Source organism: Neolamprologus multifasciatus, chromosome 15 (genome assembly GCF_963576455.1).
Source record: "Neolamprologus multifasciatus chromosome 15, fNeoMul1.2, whole genome shotgun sequence".
Lineage (NCBI taxonomy): Eukaryota > Metazoa > Chordata > Actinopteri > Cichliformes > Cichlidae > Neolamprologus > Neolamprologus multifasciatus.
The window spans coordinates 27,686,123-27,700,504 of record NC_140453.1 but is presented as its reverse complement, the minus strand read 5'-3'; the positions used below and the strand labels follow the sequence as shown (position 1 = coordinate 27,700,504).

Here is a 14,382-nt window from a genome sequence, read left to right as displayed (position 1 = left end):
GACACAGCTATGTTAGCATAACATTAGCACAACATTAGCACAGTGAAGCTGGAGGATGAACGCCAACTTTTTTTCCACTCGATAAAAGTTAACCTGAGGGATTCTGGTGGTCAGGGACAAATGCAATCGCAAAGCAGGATGCTATACACGGACCAAACTTCAGTCAGGAGAACAACTGAGATTATTCATCCACAATACGAGGTTAGTTATTAATAATATACTGCAACAACATGGGAATAGAACAGCTGTGAGAGAATTCAACATTAAGGAATCAATGTTACGGAAGTGGAGGAAGCACAGTTTTTGGCTTTCCCCATATTTCAACAGTGCTTCATCTCCTTGCTATGACTGTCGCCCGGCATTATTTGCAGATGATAATGGTTGTAGCCGCTCCGATGCTTTCGACCAATGACTGTATAAAAGATGGACGAAGCGACACTACCTCCTTGTCACTACCCGATCCGTACCGGAAACCCGATCGGTACCCCGAATGCGCGAAAGGTGTCTACTTCCGGTCGTAGCGATTTACGATAGTTACAGGTCAGAGTATCTGTTAAGATGTTAAGAATAATAAGTATATCTTAAAATGTTTGCAATAATGAAGCATTTCAGTACAATGTAGACAAAAATGAAAAATAAAAAGATAGTTACGGATCGGGACTCCCCGATCCTTACTGCGCATGTGCAAAGTCGGACCGTACAAATCGGGTCTACCCGATCCGTACCGCGCATGTGCAGATGTTTTCTTCTTCTTCTGTTCGTTTAATGGCAGTTTACGCCCCAGTGTACGATGATACTGCCACCTGCTGACCGAGCGAATGAACCCTATTGTAAACTGAATTGGCGTCATTACAAACGTGTGTTAAATTTGATTTAGTGATAGTCGAGTGTGTTTATGCTTGTCTGTGTGGAGAGGATTGTTGGAATAGTGATGATGATGTCCGCTATCACTGTCAGTTGTCAGTATAAACACTTCATCTGGCTGCTGAATCTTCACGTGACATATTACAAAGTCTGTATTATTAACTCTGTAATTCGGCGCCATTCTTCTTATTTTACAGCGCTGTTGTTCAATCGGGGGACGAGCTCTGTTGAGGAGAAAAGCGTGAATTTGTTTGTATACGGATTATCCATTGTTTAAATGTCCCGGGCAGTCGAAAAGGAGGCAGAGCTGTTGAGAAATGCTAGGAGCTAACTGGGCGCTAACCGCATCATTCAAATATATTGAATGTCGCAATGTTGGCAAAGAGAGGAAGTGACGTAAGATTTGCGCATGCGGGGTACCGATCGGGTTTCCAGTACGGATCGGGTAGCGACACTCCTCCCATTGTGCAAAACTGAAGCCAAAATACCCCGCTTGTGGAGGCTGCCATCTTGCAAATTTGGAGCCAGAGTCTGCGCAGTAGTGACTTGAGGTGGAGCGACTGTGTAACGCTCCCGCCCACACACCCACTGGACGTGACCGCAATCACGCCCCTCTACACTTTTTATGTAGCCCGAGTTTTTTGCTGGTTTACCGCAACTGACGACTCGTTTAATTAAGGTAAATACAACCATGTCACTGTTATAAAAAAAAGAAACACAGCTCATCATCTTATAGTTCTAAAATCACTCTGTTGTTAATTCGTTAGTTAGATTAGCCGCTAGCATACACACTGTGTTGGAGGCTTGTTGCTAGCTAGTTAGCGATGCTACACACCTGCTACTCTAATAGTCTGTGTTATTGAAGGATTCAGCACTTGTTTTTGTTAAATCCATTTTTAGACAGCGATGAGATCAGCTGCACACTCCACAGAGGCCCAGAGTTACTGTTAATATCAAAAATATAATGCTGTCCTTTGAGATTTTAACATAAGACTGTGAGTGTAATGGATCTAAAACTGTTTAAATCTTCAGAGCCGTCTACAGCCTGGTAACATGGAAACTTTAAAAACATCAGCAGAACGTTTCAGTAGTGTAGTCTAATTTGTTCTTTTCATTTAATAATAGAGTCCATATTATATCAACAGCTACATTCACCCTGGAGAGAAACTAGTGAGGGAGACCATCAGGACCAAGCTGGGTTTCTGGGTCCAGAGGTTTGGAGAAACTTCTTTCATCACAGCTGTCCTGTGCCAGAAGTTCTGTTGACCCACTGAGAGAGGCTTCATTTAAGAAACACCAGGAACACCGAAGCTCATCGCATTGATCAAGCAGGACTCATGATCTTCACCAGCAGCTCCCTCACAGGGAAATCTTCAGCAGGAAATGAATAAACCGAGCATTTCATGAACACTGTGATGGAGACCTTTGGTTTGTGTAATGTTATAAATACTCAGATACTCCCCAGAGGCTCTGGACTTTTACATAAAGATATTATATTCAGTCCTGTAGAAAGTTATATATTTAAAAATATATGATCCTCTCTGGTTACTCTGGTATGAATAACTCTGAATCACTTTATGGTAAATAACACACTGTGTAAAAAAACTGTGAAAAAATTCCAGATGACAAGTTTGTAGTTCAACATATAAGTGATGACCTTTGACCTTCATCAGGTTTTATTTAATTGTGTTAGAGAAAATGTCATATGCTCTTCATGCAGCTGAGTACATCAAGTGTTTAAAACAGAAGCTGTGCAGGTCTGAGATCAGCAGCTTTGTGAAACACCAAACTGAGGTCCTGCTAATGCTGATATATAGTGACACAGTTACATGAGTGATTAATCCTTTTGTTTTTTTGTCTTTAACTTTATCAATAAAACAACTGCAGCTTTCACTACAGCACATGTGGTACTTTAACCTTTGTACTGTTTTCATCAGTTCATTTTGCAGTTAACATGTGAACATGTTGGATGATCTGTCTGCTGTCACTGGGTGGTGCTGAGGTCTGAATCTGAGGGCAGCTCCTGTAATCACAAAGACAACAGAACCATCACAAACTCAAATATAAACTTTATCCCTCAAAATTGAAATAAAGCTGATTCTTCTGTCCTCACACACTCAGGATCTGAAGTTCTTCTCTTACATTTTTTTCAGTATTACAGTACACTACAGTACTTTAATCCATAGTTCCTGATTAATGAGGAGTTACTGAAGTACAAGCTTTTTAAAAAAATGTTATTGTCTTTACAGATGTGGCAAGAGACTGAAAACATGCTGCTGTTTGCACATATTTAATATTCAGCTCTGCACAGGAGCTGAAGCGGGATGCAGCCTTTTGCTTTACAGTATAATACTCATAATAAAAGTACAGTAACCGTGGTTAGTCACTGAGCAGCCCGGAGCGTTTCTCTTGATTTTTTTAGTCAGGGTAAATTCATTCACCTGCACGGGTTAGCTAAACGAACTTTACAAAACAAGTTTCCCCGACAGCTCATCTTAGCTAGCTAGATTACGGATTAGTTTACAAAATTACGGATTAGTTTGCAAACACATTTAACTTACCAAAAATAATGCGGTGGTGCCTCAGGTCCTCCTGTCCGGTAGTCCAGTTTACTGAAGAACACCTCAGGCTGTCACTTTGAAATAGTCGGTAATGTAAACACTGGACCTCTCAGCATCTCTCATTCCCGAACAGACACATGCAAGTCTGTCCGTGACCGCAGCCGCGTCGTCAGTGTTTTCTCCAGTCATTGGTCAGCATTATAATATATGCAAATACATGCGGGTCGGAATCCCCGCGCCCCCGGACGCCAAAACAGTGCCAGCAGAGTGAAACTGAAAAATGGAGTGAAACCGAAAGATGGATTGGTAAATGGCCTGTATTTATATAGCGCTTTACTAGTCCCTAAGGACCCCAAAGCGCTTTACATATCCAGACATCCACGCACACATTCACACACTGGTGATGGCAGCTACATTGTAGCCACAGCCACCCTGGGGCGCACTGACAGAGGTGAGGCTGCCGGACACTGGCGCCACCGGGCCCTCTGACCACCACCAGTAGGCAACGGGTGAAGTGTCTTGCCCAAGGACACAACGACCGAGACTGTCCAAGCCGGGGCTCGAACCGGCAACCTTCCGATTACAAGGCGAACTCCCAACTCTTGAGCCACGATCGCCCACGATTGGATTGAAACTGGGGAAAAAAAAAATGTAAGCGAAAACAAAAAAATTACAGTTTCAATTAATTGTTTTTCACTATCAATTTTTTTTTTTTGGTTTCAATACAAGATTTTTCAGTACATTTATTTCAGTTATAATATTTTTTTCGGTTTCAATATTTTTTTCGGTTTCGTTTCAAGATGGCATCGTTCTGATTCCATATATACGGAGCCCCGCAGGGGACATGGGAGAAAAAAAAAATTAAGACGGACTTTTGCGAGATCTCGCAAAAGTTTTGCGAGATCTCGCAAAACAAACTCGGGATCTCGCAAACGTTTTAGCCGCATTCTTCGGACGCTGGCTCGAAGGTGACCGGGAGGTCGAGGCACGATGCCGGGAAAGCGGTGTTCCTCCCGGCTGTAGTAGGTCTCGACCTCCCGTTAGCTTCGAGCTAATGGGAAGAATGTGGCTAAAACTTTTGCGAGATCTCGCAAAAGTTTTGCGAGATCCCGAGTTTGTTTTGCGATATCCGAGTTTGTTTTGCGAGAACTCGCAAAAGTTTTGCGAGATCCCGAATTAGTTTTGCGAGATCTCGCAAAAGTCCGTGTTAATTTTTTTTCTCCCATGTCCCCTGCGGGGCTCCGTACATATACAAACAGCTGATCGGATCGGCAAAGCGTGTTTCTGGAGTATTATGTTTTTGTTGCTGCAAGCGCTTTTTATGCAGTTTTTGCAAAGCCATATGTGGAAGGAAACTGTGACCTAGGACAAGCTCATGGCATAAGATGTAAGTACAACTCCTCCGGTTTCATATGCAAAAAAAATTATTGCGCTAGCTCACGTGGTTGCAGTGCTACCGGGATTTAAAAGTAGTTATGCAAAACAGAGCGTGCTGCTCTGACCGGCTTTAAAGGGTTAATAAAGTAAATAAACTGGTTCTTACATCTTATCTCAGAGTGCTTAAACAGCCGGGGATTGAACCACCAACCTGTCGATTAATAGATGACCGGTGCTACCTCTTGAGCTACAGCCACCCCGATAAAGTGGCCTGATTCTAACTCCTGTCTCTGGACCTCACAGCTCTGATGGTAAATACTAACGTTACTGTAATCTGATTACATATTTCCTCAGTAACTGATGACTCCTTTTCTCTGACTCCTCCCCCTCAGGTGTCCACTGCGCTAGACCTCCCCAGCTACACAGACAGACTATGGGAGATTCAGGCCTGCAGCACCTTGAAGGGACTTGGCCTCCAGCAGGCCTTCACCTCCGTCAACAAGATGATCCAAAGGAGCTGAGGGAGGGAGGGAGGAGGTGAATGGTGGTGCAAAGAAGAAAGGGGAGATGTGGTTAGATGTTCCAAAGCAATAATTTAAGGCACTGAAACTGTATCTATAATAAAATGTTTATTTTTCAAACGATTGATCGTGGTGATTGATTCTGACATCAGATGAATATTTAAATGATCCTCGGACTCAGCCATCGATCAGTTTAAACCATATCAGTGACATCACTGTCTTTTAGCTGCTTTGCTTTGGTCCGCTCTGAGCACGTGCAGACTCCTTAGGCTGAACCAGGACTGGAGCAGCAGCAGGACTGGGACCAGGACCCAGACTCCATTAAATAAGACCAGGTAGACCCACAGGTAGAGCACGGAGGATGTGTTCAGGTGAGGGCTGCCCAGCAGCCAATCGGGACAGAAGGTCATCCAGCCGCCATATAGCTCGCACACACTCAGAGCGATCTGCAGGAAGTGTCTGACAGATTGGTTCACCATTAACATCAGTACCAAGCAGTACCAGCAGCACAGTAACTGCAGTACAGGAAGTGTTACCTGTAGTACTTGTCCTTCAGTACTGCGTGTATAAGCAGGAGAGCTAGCAGCGAGTCGAGGACTACGGTCAGGATCTCGATGGAGACGATCGTCGGATCAGAAACCAGCCAGCGACTGTCGGCTTTCCCGTACTCCTTCCCTACAGGCAAGACAGGTGAGAAAAAGTCAAACATCCCAAATGACGTACCAAATAGTGTGTTTTTACAGTATCTGTGAGTAAAAGTACTTCACTACTTTGTTCTCATACTGGACTTCAGATCAAACTAACACTGCCTGGAAATACTGCAGTGTATTTACAAAATACTCACAGAGCTCAGCCAGTGGCCCGTCAGAAACCTCCACTGTCCCAACCAGAGACATGTAAAGAAACGGACCCTCCTAAAAAAACAAAAATCAGAGACATGTAAACAAACGGACCTTCCTACAAAATAAAAAATAAACAAGAATAAACAAAAACAAAGTGTTTATGAAATGAGTCTAATTTTGAAGATGAGCTGAAACTTGAATAACGTTTTTTGTCATCATGATGAAGATGGGAATAACTAAGAATAAAGCACCGCCTACCAACGTCAGGTGGACAATGACATCATAAAAGAGCCACAGCAAGATCCACCAGTTCTGTGTAGAGCTCCGCCCACAATACCTGCGTGTTAGCAGGACAGCTGCCAACAACTGCCCACTGCATGCTAACAGAGACAAGATGGAGACCAGAGAGAGGCCAGGAGGCGCCGATGAGTCCATCTGCAACCACAGAAGAAAGAGGAAGAGAAGGAACAGCATATAGAAGAGGTACCAGTACTACAGACTGTACTTCAAATATGCCACAGTAAAATTATTTTAGGATTAGTGTAGTAATACTGCAGAAATGCTGTATACAGTAGTTCTGTGTAGGCTCACCACTGCTCTGTGTGAAAATGGACGTCTCAGGCTCCGCCCCCTGGCATTCCCTATTGAACTGCTGTTTCTAAATCCCGCCCCACACTCTCCCATTCACTGGTGAGGAGAACACTCCACTCCCTGTTCCCGCCTCCTCCCTCACAAACGGCTGAGGTCCAAGGTCAGCAGCAGATGAACATCATGTTTATCTGAAGCTAAACGTTAACATTCATTCTGACCACAGAAGAAGAAAATGAGGAGCTCAGTGTTTAAAACAAGCAAACAAACAAACAGGGGAATAAAACACAAAACTCATTAAAAAACTACAAACAGTACTTCAGCAGTACTTTGGTACATCCAATTCAATTTTATTTATATAGCGCCAAATCACAACAACAGTCGCCTCAAGGCGCTTTATATTGTACAGTAGATAAAAGCCCAACAATCATATGAACCCCTATGCGCAGTGGTGGGTTTTTTTCTGTTCTCAAACTGATCTCCCTGTTGGAGCTCAGTCAGGGGGGAGTTCTTTTTTTCCTCATTGTCTTTCCTGATGTTTTGTATTTTCAATTGTTCGGTTCTGGGTCGCTGCTCGTGCGGCTGACCGGCCAGCTACCTAGCCTGACCTGTCTCCCCAATATGATGTTTGTGTATTGTATGTACGGTCGGCAAGGTCAGTCTCTCAATTGCCCCTCGGGGATAAATAAAGTCTTCTGAATCTGAATGAGCAAGTACTTTGGCAACAGCGGGAAGGAAAAACTCCCTTTTAACAGGAAGAAACCTCCGGCAGAACCAGGCTCAGGGAGGGGCGGGGCCATCTGCTGTGATTGGTTGGGTTGAGAGAAGGAAGACAGAATAAAGACATGCTGTGGAAGAGAGAAAGAGATTAATAACAAATATGATTCAATGCAGAGAGGTCTATTAACAGACCTTCCCAAAGTGTGGGGCCCGCCCCCTAGGGGGGGCACAGAGCCATTGCAGGGGGGGCGAATGAAAAGGGAAAAAAACCCAAAAAGCGCTTGGACACTGCTAGCATGGGGCGCCCACACAAACGCAAAGCAGGAGATGAAGCATCGCTGAATATGTTTCCAAACCAACTTCATTCTAAGCCAAAGACTAGAAAATATGGTGAAGCACATCTTCCCTTTGGTGCCGGGGTAGGTCTCTGTGACAGAATTAGTTTCCCCTGCGTTGGGAGCAGCGCTGGGCTCTCCAAATCACAGACAAACAGGATCCCACATTCTTGATTTTTAGTTCACAAACACTTGTTGTAATGACTAACTACTCCTGACATTTTGGAGATGTTAGCTCTTTATACAGTAAAGTTACAGTGGGATACAAATAATATCAGGCTGATCCTGCCAATATTTGCCTGGTTCAAATCACGGACAAACAGTATCCCCCCGTTGATTATGTTTTTAAACCCATTTTGCACATAGAGGCATTTTTTTTTGAAAAATGTAAAGTAATAATGTAAACAGAATTGGTCCTAGCACTGAACCCTGTGGAACTCCATAATTAACCTCAGTGTGTGAAGCGGACTCTCCATTTACATGCACAAACTGGAGTCTATTAGATAGATATGATACAAACCACTGCAGTGCAATACCTGTAACACCTACAGCATGTTCTAATCGCTCTAATAGGATATTATGGTCGACAGCATCGAACGCTGCACTGAGGTCTAGCAGGACAAGCACAGAGATGAGTCCACTGTCAGAGGCCATAAGAAGATCATTTGTAACCTTCACTAAAGCTGTTTCTGTGCTGTGATGAGCTCTGAAACCTGACTGAAACTCTTCAAATAAACCATTCCTCTGCAGATGATCTGTTAGCTGTTTGACAACTACTCTTTCAAGGATGTTTGATATAAAGGAAGGTTGGAGATTGGCCTATAATTAGCTAAGACTGCTGGGTCTAGAGATGCTTTTTGAGTAAAGGTTTAACTACAGCCAGCTTGAAGGCCTGTGGTACGTAGCTGATTATTAGAGATAGGTTGATCATATTTAAGATCGAAGAATTAATTAATGGCAGGACTTCTTTGAGCAGTTTTGTAGGAATGGGGTCTAAAAGATATGACATCCATGGAGGACTTTTACCTGTGAGCAGGTACTTCTCTCTGTTTGTGTCTGTGCTGGCGGAAATCAATCAATTAATAGTCAATTGATTTTCTTTATAATAACTAAAGCTTCATAAACTGAAATCTGTGTCTATGTTCATCCGATCAGAAATCAGTCATTAAATCAGAAGCAGAGGCAGTTGTGTGGTTTCACAGGTTTTATTGATTATATGGAGGATTAGATAATTAATTGAAAAAGGAAATCAGTTCTTTGGCAGCACAAAGTTTGTGGTAAAATAAAAACAAGCAAAACAGAAATGCTACACCTGAAAGCAACAAACTGATCAATAAGTCTGATTAGGTCTGCTGAGGAGGTTAACACTCTGGTCACAAATACTTCTGCATGGTTAATAAGCAGGAAATGGCAGGTTATTGAAAAGCTGAGTCCCTCCGAGAGGACAAAAAATATTGATCGAATAAGAAAACATTAGATAAAAATTCATCAACACAGCAACTGGAACAGGCAGGAACATCAGGAGAACCTCAGCAGAATGTAAAGAAAACAACAGGGGAACATTAGGAGAACATATCAGTGGAATGTAGAGTCATGTCAGGGCAACCTTTCAGGGAATATTTGGAATATCTTTGGGAGAGCTTAAGAAGACACTGGGGAATGTTTAACTTCAAGTGAAGCAAGTTCCAAATGTAAAACTCTTGTAGAAAAGCTTCAGTGTAACCAACAGTTGATCTTTGGAAACCTTTAAAAAAACTTAGTGGAACATCAGAGCAGTCAAAGATGAGAATTTTCTGGAGAACCAGACTGAATCTTTTGGGACAAAAAGAGTCTAAGAGAATCAAAACCAACCAGTTTAACCAAATAACAACTCAACATAAACACCAGAGGAACATTTTAGACAACACGTGGTTAGAATTGGGATTGTTACCGGAATACTACAGAAACCCTGGAGATCATGCTGGGAATGTCAGTAGAACCTTGACAGAATGCTTTGGGGATCCTCAAGGGGTCATTAGGGTACTGCCAGGTTAACAATATCTAGGGATCTCCTGGGAACCTTAGTGGAACACTGGTATAATGTTCTAATAACCTGAAGGATCAGATTAGGTGAATGCTTGTAGAACATTTTGTAAACCTTCTAGGGGTCTGTTTAGCACCATGTTAACCTTGTGTTCCCTGAGATCTGGATGATTGACAGGTGAGGGTTTAGAACATCACTGGGTTCAACTGGGTGAATGTTTTATGTTTCGGATCAGGCCGATCATCACAGTTACATCAGTCAGCTGCTTAAAACGAACGCATATCAGCAATAAAAGAAGGAACGTAGAAATCATCCCATTCCTGTAGAAACCCCATATCTCCAGGTTCTGGCTTTAGGTTTCAGATCAGTGGAGGAACTAAAGTTCTTGACGTCATGCATACTTCAACCTAAAACACTAAGGAGTGTAACATAAACGTGGTTTACAGGATCACATGTAACACTGGACTGGACTGTTTGTGGGGGTTTATCAATACTCAGAAATATATATAAAACAAACCTGAGCTCCAAACTTTAAAGGAACATTTCAACATTTTTGGGTCTGTAAATATGAAACTACAGCAAACAGCTACTTAGACTAGCTTAGCATAAAGACCAGGAACATGGAGACGCCCCGGATGGCTCGTAGAGGAACTTCAGCAAGCCTTTTATTGAGTGAACTTTGGAAATGTTGGAGGATGCCTGGGGTTCTTAATATGACCTTTGGGAATCTTTAAGGAATTAACTGGGGAATTGAAGGAGAACCTAGGAAGAACCTCTGTGGAAGGAAAGCCTAAAAAGAACCCAGGCACACTAAAATGTTAATTTAAGAAGATGAGGACTTTCTGATTGATCGTAGCTCAGGTTTGTTTTGTCACTAATGAAACTCCATTACCAGAGGAGTGTTTAGGATTCATCCACCTTCTCCTCCTCTCCTTTCTCCTCCTTAAGGAGGGTGGAGGATAGAGCATACTCCTCTCCAACTCCCTCCGAAACCACCGACACATCAGCCTCCACCACAACTGACGTCTGCTGCTCTTTCACCACCTCTGTCTCCTCTTCCTTCTCCTCTTGTTTCTCCTCCTCTTTCACTTCCTCCTCCTGCTGCTGCTCAGTTGGGGCCAGCTGGGCATGAACTTCTGTGAAGGAGACCTCCTGCTCAGTGCTGCCCAGTGGGGAGAGCTGGATGTTAGCCTCAGTAGTAAGTGTCTCCCCAGTTGGAGCAGAGGCCTCTGGAAGCTGAGATTCAGAGTTGCTGCGAGGCTGTAAACACAAAATCAAAGATATGAAATCCAGAGAAACCCAAGGGGAACCTCAGTGGAACACTCGGACATTGTTCAGAAGACTTTGGTGGAACATTCCACGTGGACTGGGTAACTTTAGGGTAACGTTGTGAGGGGAACATACTGGGACCTAATGGGTACATTGGTGGTATCTCTGGAAAATAGTAAGAGGAATAACTCTGTACCTTCCTCATGTGGAAGCTCAAAGGTGAAACCTTCAGGCTGGCAGTCTTTTGCTTGATCTTCTCTCTTTGTTCGGCAGAAACGATCTTCGTTCCGATCTTCGTCATCTTCTTCTCGATGTTCTGCCTGGAGAACGCCTTCTTTAGACTGTCCACCTGTAGACAAGGACATGATTACCTGTCTGTGTGACTACTCTCACCTGTCTCACTGTCTTTATTTCTCACCTTCTTCAGGCTGGATCGTTTCAGTTTCTCAGCTCTGGACTTCTCCATGTTCTCCAAATCTTGAGGCCATGCCTCTTCGTCTTCTACCTCTGCCTCCAGCCCAACGTCCTCATCAGATGATAGGTCAATAGTCTGGAGCCCGCCCTCCTGGGAACGGTTGCCATCCACGCTGCCCGGCTCCACTTCCTCACCTTCCTCCAAAATCTCATCCCGAGGGTATGGAGGAGGATCCTTCACAAAAACACTGGAGGGGATCTCGTTCTCCTCCTAAAGTGGAACACAGGAGAGCATGAGGAGGCTGTCCGGTGATCTGTGGAGGAACCAGAGACCTCTCCTCTGACTCCAGGGGGATCTTGGTGGAACAAAAGGAGAACTTCAAGGTTTTGATAAACCAGGAAAAAAAGCAACTGTGCCCAGTGAGGAGAACTCTTTTTTTGTTTCACCTCTAGTGGAACCACAGAGACCAGAACCAGAACCAACAAGAACCTGAAGAACCCCAGTAATGAGTGTGCGCAGTGCTGTCCACATAAACACAACAGGGGAGGGCTTACAGAAGAACCACACACAGTAACACACTCTGACTCACACACACATGTTAAAACTCATGAGGAATGCTGGGTATTTAGGGAGGATGGGAGTGTTTACTGTCAGTGAGAGAAGACAGTGCTGACTTTAAATATACTGACTGTAGTACTAACTGTAGTATTGACTACAGCTGAGTCCTCCTCATAGGTACACACTGATACTGCAGTACTACAGCTTTACTGCACACCGCGTCAGCTGATATCAGCCCCGAGGACAAGCTATGGAAATAAAAACTGACCTCATGACTCTGCTGACTGTCACTATGATAACCAGATCACATGATCACTGTCCATTTTTCCAGTTCAGTTCCCGTAGCAGCTGGTGGCCAAATAAGGCGACCGGCTGAGAGCCAGCTGGACCCTAACAGACCTCCTTTGTTCATAACTACAACTCCCAGCATGCCTCAGAGCTTCTGGTCCAGGTGTGACTCACAAATGATGTTGGGGTGGGAGGATCTTTGTAGCAGGTTGAACTCACCTGCATTCATGCAAAAAAGCACAGCAGAAAACAGGAAATCCTGGATATTCCCGAAGAGGCTCAGAGCAGCTGATGGAGTGCCTGACCTCTGACCTTTGACCCACCTGTACAGGGGTATCACTAACCTGGAAGATGAGGACTTTGAAGTTGTTCCTGTTGATCAGGTGGGCGTGGTTGGCCTCCAGCTTCTTCACCTGCATGCCCTGACGCTCCATCTTATCACGAATCTGCATCAATGCGAAGTGAGAGGGTTAGGGACAGGTGTGCTGTAAATCACTGCTGTGTACTGACACGTGTCCCGCATACCTGTGCTGGGTTCACTGACCTCTTTCATAGTGACGGACAGCTTGCGGCTTTTGTCCAGCAGTTTGCTGACTGTGTTCGACGTGAAACTTTGACTTTTGGACAGTTTGGTCATGTCAGCCTGGATCCCCTTGACCACGCCCTCCATCTCCACCTGGTGCACCTGAGACACAACCAGCCAATAACCTTGGTTCAATAGTTCATCGGTAACAAAATCTGAGAGGATCCCAGAGATTAGACATTTGAATTCTGGACATTATGGACCATACACATGGTGTGCTTTATTTGCTGTATATTACTTGCTGCTTAGCACTGCTATAACTGATTTGAACTTTTTTATTTCATCCTTGTTCTTTTCTGTTTCCCTGTATATGCCACTCTCTGCACTCTGAATCCCCCTGTAGGGATAAATAAAGTGACTGAAAATCAGGAAACATGTCCCAAGCATTGTTACTGATCCGGAAAAACAAACCCAGGCTGTAGTGCAAGCCTGCGACCTAATCTGCAGTCTGTAGAAAACGTCTGTCAGTGACAAACATGACAGGAATCCACAATTACACCAGAGCTCAACATGTGGCAGCTGCCTCACGTTGGTGTGAGAGCCAGAAAGCGAGCGGTCACAGAGAGAGGAGGATAAGGGTTTTACAAGGAAATCTGGAGTTTTTGACTGGAGTTTGGTCTGGACTATGACTGAACATAGCTGTCTTTGATCCTGGAAACACCAGCACGCCTTCCTGTTTCTATTCCAGGACAAACTGGACTAATGTTGAACTTTGACTTAAATCTGCAGTTTTTTGACTGGAGTTTGGTGAGAGCTTCAGGACCCTGTGTCAGAGCTGGAGCCCCCAGGTGTGGCCCTGCAACCTCACCTCCATCTTGTGCTGGTTCTCCTGCACGGCATCCAGCATGTTGACCAGCTTATCCAGCAGCGTGAGGACTGTGATGGCGTTGACGGGACCCTGACTCATCTTCTCCGGGTCCAGTCCCGCCATGAGAGAAGAGGGCGAGGCCGGGTCCTCCTGCTGGTTCTCGGGGTCTACCTGGTCCTGGTCCTGGTCCTGAGAGGGGACCAGCAGGTCCTGACACTGGTGGGTTTCCGTGGTTACCATGATGGCAGCGTCAAAGCAGAAACTCCAAAATGTCCGAAATGTCCCTGCTGCAGGAAAAGTGCGGAGCTGCTTCCTGAATGCTTGCTCTCAGTGTGTGTATGTGTGTGTGTGTGTGTGTCCTGGGCTCTGATTGGCTGTCTCTGTGGAAAACTTTCCGTCTAACTTTCCAACAGTGGAAGCGTCCACACCTTTAACTGCTTCACTGCCACAGCCTGACACAGACTCAGGAAACCTTCACACAGAGACGGGCTTTTAATGTGGAAGGTTCACGTTAGTGTGTCACTTCTTGTCAGGTGTTGTCAGGTGTCTGCTCCTGTCAGAAAGCATTCAGTCATTCACAAACTGACCTGAGCGACACGTTCGTGGAGCTGAAGGGTTAACTCTGCAGCC

The 14,382-nt window shown here is 44.5% G+C and overlaps 2 protein-coding genes across 2 annotated transcripts; both read right to left on the bottom strand.

The window, feature by feature from the left end:
• Positions 1-4,788: 4,788 nt before the first annotated feature.
• Positions 4,789-8,869, bottom strand: ebpl (EBP like). Its single transcript, XM_085133233.1, has 5 exons — positions 6,757-8,869; positions 6,424-6,600; positions 6,168-6,237; positions 5,860-5,998; positions 4,789-5,782 (listed from the first exon to the last, which is right to left on the bottom strand). Exons 1-5 carry the CDS (start codon positions 6,847-6,849, stop codon positions 5,536-5,538), a joined length of 726 nt encoding a protein of 241 aa, XP_084989359.1. The 5' UTR covers positions 6,850-8,869; the 3' UTR covers positions 4,789-5,535.
• A 125-nt stretch (positions 8,870-8,994) lies between these two features.
• On the bottom strand, positions 8,995-14,121 carry cavin2b (caveolae associated protein 2b). The gene is made up of 6 exons (XM_085133232.1): positions 13,753-14,121; positions 12,906-13,046; positions 12,706-12,807; positions 11,519-11,785; positions 11,297-11,449; positions 8,995-11,091 (listed from the first exon to the last, which is right to left on the bottom strand). The coding sequence occupies exons 1-6, from the start codon at positions 13,990-13,992 to the stop codon at positions 10,735-10,737; spliced, it is 1,260 nt and encodes a 419-aa protein (XP_084989358.1). The 5' UTR covers positions 13,993-14,121; the 3' UTR covers positions 8,995-10,734.
• Positions 14,122-14,382: the final 261 nt, after the last annotated feature.

Excerpts from the sequence above, each read along its gene's own strand:
- ebpl (XM_085133233.1), bottom strand. The coding sequence starts at position 6,849 with ATGGGAGAGTGTGGGGCGGGATTTAGAAACAGCAGTTCAATAGGGAAT. Across the intron at positions 6,601-6,756 it reads CATTTTCACACAGAGCAGTG|ATGGACTCATCGGCGCCTCC; the intron begins GTGAGCCTACAC and ends CTGTGGTTGCAG. Across the intron at positions 5,999-6,167 it reads CGGGCCACTGGCTGAGCTCT|GGAAGGAGTACGGGAAAGCC; the intron begins GTGAGTATTTTG and ends TCTTGCCTGTAG.
- cavin2b (XM_085133232.1), bottom strand. The coding sequence starts at position 13,992 with ATGGTAACCACGGAAACCCACCAGTGTCAGGACCTGCTGGTCCCCTCT. Across the intron at positions 11,786-12,705 it reads TCAAAGTCCTCATCTTCCAG|GAGGAGAACGAGATCCCCTC; the intron begins GTTAGTGATACC and ends GTTCCACTTTAG. Across the intron at positions 11,092-11,296 it reads TGAGCTTCCACATGAGGAAG|CCTCGCAGCAACTCTGAATC; the intron begins GTACAGAGTTAT and ends TTGTGTTTACAG.